The sequence below is a fragment of the Squalius cephalus genome, assembly GCF_949319135.1.
Source record: "Squalius cephalus genome assembly, chromosome: 16".
Lineage (NCBI taxonomy): Eukaryota > Metazoa > Chordata > Actinopteri > Cypriniformes > Leuciscidae > Squalius > Squalius cephalus.
This window is the reverse complement of record NC_137137.1, coordinates 17,009,684-17,020,899: the sequence shown is the minus strand read 5'-3', so window position 1 is coordinate 17,020,899 and position 11,216 is coordinate 17,009,684. Positions and strand designations below refer to the sequence as shown.

Genomic DNA, 11,216 nt, shown 5'->3' with positions numbered 1-11,216 from the left:
TGTGATGATGGTCAAAAGGTGAAGTACAGTAACTTACACTGTTAAAACCAAAGACGCACTTAATGTAAAACGACTAAACCGTAACATAGTTTGGAATTAATCTTAAACGCTTTCCAGAATAACTGCAGATTGGTCTTTCTCTCAGATGTTTGAGAGCTAAAAATAAACTGCACACACTGGAATTTGAAACGGTATTATTTAAAACCATTCAAAATGCTCCTCGGGAATGGAAAAATTAAATACTCTATTAAAAGAATCAAAGCGTTTAGAAAATAAGACGCATACCTCACATTTTTCATGAAAATTCTCATGAAAAATTCCTATGTTATCATTATTGTTTGTATTTGAATGTCTTGTATTAAGTGTTATTTGCAGACAGGTGGGAAACATCAAAGTCTCTCATACTCATGAAAAGAGAGCGATGCCTGAATTCAGCACAGCTGGAAAACAGGATATATGTGACGATTAGGATTTCTCACTCACTCATGCAGAAAATCTCTATAAATCAATTCTATTCATCCATATTAATGCACTGGAATGTAGCTTCATTTACATCTTCAATTAGTGCATGTAAGATGATTTTTGTGCTTTGCAAACTATAAAATGTGCAGGTATTGGTGCGCATAACATATTATGAATCACATGTGATTATTCGTTGTGATAAATATCGATAAGACTTTCTTATCCTGAGAAAGAACATACCATTTGATTAGTACTGAAGGAAGTTAGCTTAACTGCATCACAAACAAGATTTCATTTTTGGTATACTATTTCAGACTAATACACTGGACAGTACATGCACATGTGCTGCAAATCTGTTGTAGTGTTTTCTACAGTATCATACTGTTGTTGAGCAGCACTAATGTCATATGAAATGGCTCAAAAGGTTACATAAGCTTATTGCTGACCTCCCTATTTAATATGTAGTATTTCAAGCCAAGATCGGTCACAGTCGTAACAAAGGCGCCCACGATGAGCTTTCAAAACAATCCTGTAAAACGTTAAACCACTAACTGTGTGCTGTAGTGAATAACTCCTATTGGTGTACAATTCTCCTCTACTGAAGTGCTTCTCCAATAAAGCGTTTCAATTAGGCACTGCTTTGAGCAATCCGCAGGTCTCGCTCTTTTAAAACAAGTTCAATTGTTGCACGTTGTGAATTAAGGTGAAGAACTTGCTCCAAATGCCTGTCTGGACGCAAGAACTCGGGGTGGCAAAAGGCACGGGGTCACAAGCGGGGCCACGCTGTTCCTCGAATCCACAGGCTCAGATCATCCACACTTAGAAGTAGTAACTGGATGTGAAGTCCGTAGTGTTTTAGGGTCTCCCGACAGTGAGTTGAAGCACTATTGCCAAGGCAAACTGATTCTGCATTAGCAGCCGAGTTCCACTGTAGAGGATTTCCTTGATATAATCAATGTATCACGCCATTTTAGCATATGCTAATGCAATTGTCCTTGTGATCGATGTAATATGACTTTGTGCTAGGGTTAGGCCTGGATGATATGGTGGGGTGTAAAAGGACATGTACTCAGGTCTCAAAATACTTGTAGATAGCGGTGACGTAAGTCATAACACTCTGCCAGTCCGGTCTTTCGGTATGGACCATGTCATCGATGTCCTAAAAGAGAAAGAGAGATAATTAAAGTGTATTTGAGAAAAGGCACATTACACCACTTATTTCCTCATTTCAGCAGGAAGAAATCAGTGAAACTCCATGAAGATTCCATGACTTTAATGATTAAAAAAATAGATATATTTGCAGAGATATCCAGGGATGTTTTAAACTATTACACTTATTACTGGTGCACAAATGCCTCTAATAATAATAATAATAATAATAATAATAATATATATATATAAACACAATGTAGTCTATCAAATTCCAGCCAAAATTATTTAGAGCAGAACACATGAACAATTTACACTGCATTTATTTGATTAAAAATACAGTAAAAACAGTAATATTGTGAACTACTATTACAATTGAAAATATTGGTTTTCTATTTTAATACATTTTAAAATGTAATTTATTACTGTGATGGCAAAGCTGACTTTTCAGCATCATTACTCCAGTCTTCAGTGTCACATGATCCTTCAGAAATCAGTCAGTCAGCTTATTTTTTATAAATGTTGAAAACGGTAACACTTTACAATAAAGTTCCATTAGTTAATGGTAAATGATACATTTACTAACATTGACTAACAGTGAGCTATACATTTGTTCCAGGATTTAATTTTTATTAACGTTGGTTATTAATAAAAACAACTGTTCATTGTTAGATCATGTCAGCTCTGGTCCATTAAATAATTGTAACATATACATTTTAATAATGTATTAGTACATTTTGCAAATAACAATAGCTAAAATTACTAAATGCTTTAGAAGTGTTTTTCATTTATAGATCATGTTAACTAAATGTAGTTAGCTAATGTTAACACATGAAACCTTATTGTAAAGTGTTACCTTAAACACTTGTGCTGCCTAATATTTTTGTGAAAAATGAGATGCACTTTTTTTCAGGATTCTTTGATGAATAGAGAACATTTAAAAGAACAGCATTCATAAGGAAATATTTTTTAACATTATAAATGCCATTACTGTCACTTTTGATCAATTGTGTGTCCTTGCTGAATAAAAGTATTTTTCTTAAAAAACAAAAACTTTTAAATATACATTTGTATGACTTCTCCATGATTTTGAAAATTTGATTCATTTCTAGGACTTGCTTTAGCTTCAGTGCATGCTGAACATATTGTTTAAGTAGTTCACAATAAGGAAACAATTCTATATTGTGTGCTATAAGTAAACAGCGCTGGATGATAATTAAGTGTTTCCAGCTTTTCACCTGCTGTCAGCTTACAGGATGGGAGTGGAGGACAGAAATGATAATAAACAGAGTGCCTTAGATCAGCATTAGGTCTTTCTGCACGTCCAGTGAAACTCTCGGACTACTGAACATGCCCATTTGTGTGCAAACTACAGGCTTACTTCATCAGCTGGCCTGAATGAGCTGTTGTAATAAAGCTAATGCAAAAGACCTACTTACCAGAGTGGACTTGATGCCCACACTTTCTGCTGCTTGGAAGGCCAGAGTGAAATTTCGTCTCTGAAAACAAATAACTAGTTGTGAGATTAACAACAAATAATAAAACCAAGATTAACCTAAAAAATAACAAAGATCTGTTCACATAGGCTTGATAAATCTTTAAAATAAATGCTAGTTGGTTATTTAGTTGGTCATTTTTTAAAGTGTGTTTTAACGGTCCAAATACTGGGGACACAGACCAAATACTATAGACATCATGACTATAAGGCTTAGTCATGATGCAGAATCAGCAGTGTACTTGCCTTGTCCTGACTGTTGAGCTCTTGATAGGGAATATGAGCAGGCAGGTATGTGTGAAGGACAGCGCAGAAGGCCAGTCCATCATTCCAGCTGCTGCTGAAGTTGGTAATGTCGATGTTCTGTGGAACAAACAGACACGACAGACTTTATATAAGCCCCTGGACTTTGCATTAACATGAACTAAAAACGTGAGATCATGAAATTTAAGATGCAGTACATTATAGAGAAGAAATTCAGTGGAACACATTCAATGGAACATTACCCCACAAACATTGCAAAATCTTCTCATCTTCCTGTGGTGTGAAGCAAATTTCCTGTTCATAGCTTCTCCCACAACCTCATTTGTGCTCGAAAGAGCAAAATAACATGTTTCAGATCCATTTCTACGAACGTATTCGACACTATCCTGAAGTTCACTTTTTAACCTTAATGTGTGGCAGAAGAGCAGAGAGCCTTCATCCTCTCCAGCTCATATATTCACACATGTACTGTAAGAACTGATGCATCAGGAACATTAGTTATTGTGGCTGACATTTAATGCAGAATTACTTATGCACTTCATTTTTACAGAACAACCTTCTCTAGGGATAAATAGGGAGTTCTGAAAGGAATAAAACAGCTTATTTTGTTCCTACATTATCTTATGCTTATATCTAAAATAAAAGCTTCATGCCATTCCTCTTCCGTTCCACTTTGATAATCATGAGTTTTCATCAGCTGTGTTCACGGCTTGTTGTTTCACACGTGGGTAAAGTCTTGGTGGTTAACATTGACTAACCCAACCAGAAAAATGTTTACCCTACTTCTCTAAAATATGTGCAAACAAGCGAGGTAACAGTAAGCTTCATTTGCTTATGATGCGCTGACTTTTCAAACTTAGTAATGTGTAGTAGGAAACTACTGAAGAAGATGACATTTAAAAGTGAAGAAAAAAACATCCGTTCACAAAGCAATAAAATATTTATTTAAGGCTTTATGTTGCTACTTATTTAAAAACAAAAATGTCCAGATGATGGACATTCAACGAGTTTGTTCTCAGAAGTGCTGCTGACGACCCTGGTTTGCGTCAAGTGCTATTTAAAATGCCAGAGAAATTCAGCGAACTTCCTGGTGAGGATCTTGATAAACAGTGACTATGACAACCACACAAGCTTTTGTGGAAGAGAAAGACATTTCACTGAAATCTGACAAGAGGAAAAAAAAAATTATATAACAGGTATATAACATGACTATTATTTTGTGGACAAAGATGACATCTGAGATTTGGAAAGATTTAAACTTCCAAGGATGCTCAAAATTAATTGGTTAACCGACAGTAAGAATTTTAACTGATTAATACTATCAGTTAAACGGTGTAAAAAGTAATTTTTCAAAATATTTTAAAACGTTTGCTGCATGGTTACAAACAATGCTACATATATTAAATTGCATTTTTGAGAGAGAGAGAAAAAAAACAGATACAAGTCGCATACAAGTACAAGACTTGCAAGTACAAGTCGCATTTTATTATTACATTCAGAATATATAAATAAATAAAAACAGGCACAAGAATTTTGAAAGTACATAAATATACATACATACACACATACATTATATATATATTATATATATATAGTGCTTCTATTTTACATGTCAGGGAACCAACCTGATAGCCCTCGGTTTTCTTCTGACACCATCTCAGCAGTGCATTTCTTTTAGAACCACCATATTCACGAGCCAAAGCAGACAGAGGGTCTTTTCGCTCCTCTCTAGATGGATAAACAAAACAATAATGATTGTTACATTTATATGAGAAGCGAAACAAAAGTGTGTATGATACAGCCTGTGTGTAGTTAGAGTCAGTTCTAGGCAGGTGCGTACCGAAGGCGGCTGCGTGCTGTGGGATTGACGGAGGCAGTGGGGGAGGAGGAAGATGACAGGGAGAGAGGAGGTGCAGAAGAGCCCATGGCTATCAGAGAGGAAGATGGGCCTCCATCAGGAGTACTGATATCCCTCTTCGCCTCTTCGCTGCTTCTCCGAGACACTAAACAGTGGAGAAATAAAAAGTTTGATCATCATTTGGGTAACAGTAGTCCCTACTCTTTTGGTTTATACTAGTGGTATAAAACTCATTGCTGTATTACATTTCACATGCAACTGATTATATGTACTATAATAATGTATATGTATAATGTATTATGTGTTCATCTGCTCTTTTTCTAAAAATCCAATCTACTTCCTGCATGGATGCATTCATTTAATTGTCCCTCCAGTTGCATGAGTGTCTTCGGAATATGAAAATAATTATGAAAAGTGTCGTTGTCAGAAGAAATATTTTCACCCCTAGTGAATGTACAATACTGTTCAAAAGTTTAGGGTTGGTAAGATTTAAATGTAAGATTTAATACAGTAAAAACAGTAATATTGTGAAATATCATTATCATTTTAAATAACTTTTCTATTTTAATATATTTTAAAATGTAATTTATTTCTGTGATGATTTCTTTCAGACTTCAGAGTCCCATGATCCTTCAGAAAACATTATAATATCCTGATTTTGTACTCAAGGAATATTTCATATTATCATAATTATTTTCAGGATTCTTTAAACGAATAGAAAGTTAAAAAGAGCAGCATTTATTTGAAATAGAAATATTTTGTAACTTATGATCCATTTAATGCATCCTTGCTGATTATGGTCTCAAAACTTACTGACCTCAAACACTTTAAATTTATGAACAAGACATTACAGCATGAGTGCATTAGTTGAGGGTTTATTATAAGCATTGTGTTTGTATTCGTTGAATTTTAAATGGCTCTGAGCGTCACCTGTGATGGTCTTTGATGTGTCCATGTTCGAGACTCTCTGAAGAGCTGAAGTGGGACGGCTGCCATTGGCTGCTCTGAGTAGATGCTCAGCTGCAGACAAAGAAAGACAAAGATATAATGTCATAATCATGATTTTATCAGTTCATCTGGGAGCTAAATAGAACTAGGGGAAAAAACAATGAAAGAAAAGAATGAATGGTGCAGTCTACAAACACACAATGCTAAATTGACATATTGACAATAAAATGTTATTGCACATTGAATCAATGACAATCAAATGCTATTGCAAAAATAATCAAATAAATCTATTCATAAAATTGAAAGGAACATTAGAGGGTAAAAAAACTGAAGTTGACAGCCAACAAATCTCAATAGCTGTAAAGGGTCAGAGAGGCAATCGATCGCCCCCACATGAAAGTCATCCCACCAATCATAACACATTTCATTTCCCAGAGGATGATAAGAGTTCCTGGTAAGCAGCCAGACGTCTCAAAAACAAGCATCACATAAAGGGCTCTTTGCCCTCTCTTGCACGTTCACAAACACACACTGCCGCTTTTTCCAGCATAAAATTTTTGAAAAAGAGTGGGGAGGGGGCATTAAAACCTGAGTATTTGTTCGTACTTGGTGTATGTTCGCATGAGTTGTCACATCTGTCATAAACTTCTAGTGTTGGGAAAGCATCTGAAAACTACCTCCCAGATCTAAATCCTAGGACATTCACCCCGTTACGACTTCTGGAAAGTCGGGGTGATGTGATTCACATTACGCATGTGATTTTTGTTTTTGCAATGGGTCATAAGTCATGAAAAAGCAGTCATTTGATCATTCACTAAGGCTTCCCACAACTTTTGACTAATACATTTCCAGTTGTTTTTTTTTGTGATTACTAGAAAAGAAAAAACATTTTATAGACATTGCACTCACAAAGAATCATTTCTAACAGATGAAATATTTTAGAGTTGAGCTTAGACAGAATTTTTTATATATATATATATATATATATATATTTTATCAATTTCCATAATTTTTACTATACTGGAAATTTCAATTTTGACAGATATTAAATGTTATGACGTTGGTCCTAGGCATAATATATTAATTACATATAATTCATTATTAGTGGTGTAATTATTATATTGTATTGAAAGAGTCATTCAAATAAAAGTCATTTTTGTTTGTTCTAAAGCACCTAATTGGGGAGAATCTGGTGTTATTTTGTGTTTTTTGTTTTGTTTATGCATTTATATTTTTGTGTTATGTGTTTTTATGTTGGAATGTGTGTAATTTGTTCTATTGTTTATGTAGCAACATGGTGTCTACACCAAATATCCTCTTGGGGCCAACATAGTATACTTTGCCTTTGATACTTTGTGACTGTGATTTTTTTTGCACTGTTATAACTTTATACAGCACATTAATAGCAACACAATGAATTTTCTTATTCCACTTTCATCAATTCATCAATTCCATGACAAAAATGTTGTACTCTTATTCAATAAAATAGATGTTAGAACATGTTAGAGATGTTGGTTACTGAAAGGAAAAGCTGACATGACTTGAATCAATAAAACAAAAAGGTAATAAATCAATGGGTGTACTGAAATTAACTACAAACATTGATCAATAAGGACCATTTGAAACAACAGAAAAAGAAACTTTAATAGTTTTTGTTACCTGGCATGCTGATGTCTGTGTAGCTGGGTCTTTTGTCAGTAAGCGAGGAGAGGGGCTTTGCAGAGGACATAGAACCAGTGATGGAGTGTCTCTGTAGGTGATTAACATAAACAGTATTTAAATCATCTTCAATATATTCAGCATTCATTTTTATCAACTGGTCTGATCTGAACTAAAGATAACAGCGTGACTGAATAACTACCGCAGAGTCACTTCAGGTGAGGCAGGATTACGACAGGAAGTCATAAAAAGATAAATATCTCAAATAATCTACACCACTACTGAGATAGATTCATATTTCCATTTCATTTAAGAGCTCCACATGTGCTTTTCTGCACTTGAAAAAAATAATGGTAGCTTTTATAAGCCTTAGCATCTGATCCTTGTAAAAGGTCTCTTTCCCTTCATTACTTCTGCTAGACAGGTTACACATCCACAGCTAGATTGTGGCCAGCTTGAGTTAAATCCATTTCGCTCTTTTTCCCTAGAACGCTACTCAATTTCTACATCAATCAAAAGTAGCTGCAGACTGCAGCTAACATCTCAGAAGGATATGACTTTAGATCTATTTCCTCTTTGTCTGCTGTCCTTATCTCCCCTCTCTCTACCTCAATAATGCCCTGACAATCATTCTTATCTAACTTCAGTGCTGAACATTTTTAAGGGTGTCACTTTGATATATGCGGTCAATATCAAAAACCATTTGCGATCACCGAGCGTTACACTGAGGTGAGAAACTGTGCATGGTTTGTAATGTGAGCTCTGGTTGTTTTGATAGGACCTTTGTCAAGCAAAGATCATATCGTCCCACAGAATCCTAAAATAAAATTACATATCACATTATATGCTAAATGGTCAAATGAATGGTCAAAACTTACCTTCTTTTTACTGCTTTGTGTTTTTCTTTACCTTTCAGTTCACAAGCTAACAGCTTAGACTACTAGTTAAGAAAAACTCTGATCAATAGCTAGAAAAAGATTTGACAAATAAAACTATCCCTTTGCGTTTTTTTTTTTTTTTTTTTTTTGATAGCCTTAGGTTTAGTAACTTAGCTTACTAGCTTGACATAGCATTAACTGCTTAAGAAAAGCTTTGTTTTTAGCTATAACAAGATATCATGACAAATTAAACATTTCCCTTCCTTTGTTTTTCCAGTTAGCAAGCTAACACATTAGCCTACTAGCTTAGCATAGCATTAAATTGTTTCAAATGCTCTTTTGATAAGCTAAAAATCAGTCGTAAAAAAATATAATATTTCCCTTTATGTGTGTGTTAAATTAGCCCTTGGTAGGCAAGCTAACAGCCTAGCTTATTAGCCATAGCGCTAACTGCTTAAGAAGAGCTCTTCCGATTAACTAGAACAAAATATCATGACAAATTAATTCACCCTAAGTGGTTGTTTTAAGTCTCGCCCGATGTGGTGGCGCCCTCTTGTTTACGTCCCAGAATTCACTGCGCAGTGACGTCTGTTGCCAAGCTCAATTGTGTTTTCTGTTAACCTTCGGTTAGCAAACTAACAGTTCAGCTTAATAGCTTGGCATAGTGCTAACTGCTTAATAAAAGCCCCTTTGATTAGCTAGAACAAAACATCATGACAAATGAAACATTTCCCTTTTTGTTTTCAGTTAGCCTTCAGTTAACATGCTAACAACTTAACTTTCCAACTTAGCATAGTGCTAAACTGTTAAGAAAGCTCTTTTTCTAGCTTGTCAAAAGAGCTTTCTTAACAGTTTAGCAAATGCAAATAACAGGAAATGTTTATTTGTTGTGACAAATAAACATTTCCTGTTATTTGCATTTTTCAGTTAACAACTTAACATAGTGCTAAATTGTTAAGGAAAGTCTTTTGATGAGCTAAAAAAAAAAAAAAAAAAAAAAAAAAAAATGTTTTTTAAATCACTACATATTTCCCATTTCACTTTATTTGTGTTTTCAGTTCATCTTTATTTAGCAAGTTAACTGCACAGCTAACTAGCTTGGCATAGCACTAACTGCATAAGAAAAGCTCTTATGACAAGCTAGATGATAAAGTGCAATTTTTTTTATCAAGCACTGAGGAACGGAGGACAGGGTCTTGCATTACTGGAACCCAAAAACTTGTTGGATGTTTGACATCCAGACCGCATCAGAAGTGACGGCTACACTAGAAATAAAACGTAAAGAAAACCAAACTATCCCACAATGGAAATTCCACAGTTCTCATGAATGAGCCGATGCTGTGAGAACTGTCAAGAGGCCCGGAGGAGGAGGAAGTGCTGCTGTCTCGAGGTTTCCGAGGTTCAACAAGCAGGAAAAGAGTCAGAATGCTACTGTTTGACCTTCACAGTGAAAACAACTCTCTCTGCAGCACTGCAATATATATTATGTGTCATTGTGTAACTCTTAGCTACCTGTATTGGTGAGACAGCAGCAGCAGGCGGTGTCTTCATAGGGCTGGGACTGAGAGGTGTGCGGGGTAAGGGGGCAGTTGTGGTTGTGGTCGTGGTTGTGACAGCGGCAGCTGCGGCAGCAACTGCAGTCCCATTAGCTCCAGGACCTGTGGCCACACCAGAATAGACTAAATGAAACTTCTGAAAAAAATTAAAGATGTCCCATACACATAAAACTTAGAGCAACGCTTAATGGTGTGATACCCTGTGAGGCACTGTCAAAGCTTTTGATGAGAGTTTTAACGGTGGGAGATGGCTCGGAAGACGTGGAGGGGCGTCGACTCAGTCCCATGCCCTGCCTGAGTGCAGCCAGGTCCCTCTCAACCGCGTTCATGTAGTTGTACACACGTCCACGTTCCTCGTCTTGCCTTTGACATAACACAGAGTCACATTTTCAACATGGATACTCTGTCTCCTCACAGACAGGAAACTCTTTATTAAATTTAAACGATTGTGTGACCCTCATCTGCTACATATAGGCCTTAATATAATTAACCCAAACATATGTGCTCACAGATAATTAAACCAAGGCTCTTCTAATACCGGTACTAGAAGCGTTTCGCAATAACATTTACTAGTACCGGTACTTTAAGAATGACAGCGTTTTAATAAGAGAGCTTGGTTTCCACTCCCTGAAGGCACACTGGCTGTGCAAAACTTTATATTATATCCACGCAGCGTAGGACTGCCTAAAGTTATTGACACGTTAGAGCGATAAAGAAACATGCATGAATGAGAAAAAGCGCAGGACCTGCTTCATGTTAAAAAGAGTTATTAAGTGCAATAAGCCTAAAAAAAAAGAATTCACACACTCTAAGCGCGCACAGAAAGCCATTGCTCAGACAGCATGCAATCTCAAATTCAGATCTCTTTCGTGACTTATTGAGATTGAACAGTCAAATACATACACAATTATGTCAAAATGCCTCTGGGCGAGCACTCACATAAATAC

General features: G+C 35.8%; 1 protein-coding gene across 1 annotated transcript in view; it reads right to left on the bottom strand.

Moving 5' to 3' along the window:
- Positions 1–331: 331 nt before the first annotated feature.
- The window catches only part of specc1la (sperm antigen with calponin homology and coiled-coil domains 1-like a), a 36,393-nt gene continuing 25,508 nt past the window's right edge, over positions 332–11,216 (bottom strand). The window contains exons 9-17 of the mRNA XM_079897790.1: positions 10,469–10,632; positions 10,226–10,371; positions 7,836–7,926; positions 6,159–6,248; positions 5,211–5,373; positions 4,996–5,098; positions 3,353–3,469; positions 3,051–3,110; positions 332–1,621 (exon numbers count right to left, since the gene is read on the bottom strand). Coding sequence (XP_079753916.1) covers positions 1,532–1,621; positions 3,051–3,110; positions 3,353–3,469; positions 4,996–5,098; positions 5,211–5,373; positions 6,159–6,248; positions 7,836–7,926; positions 10,226–10,371; positions 10,469–10,632 — 1,024 coding nt within the window. The 3' untranslated portion in view covers positions 332–1,531. The remainder of the gene's footprint in view (positions 1,622–3,050; positions 3,111–3,352; positions 3,470–4,995; positions 5,099–5,210; positions 5,374–6,158; positions 6,249–7,835; positions 7,927–10,225; positions 10,372–10,468; positions 10,633–11,216) is intronic.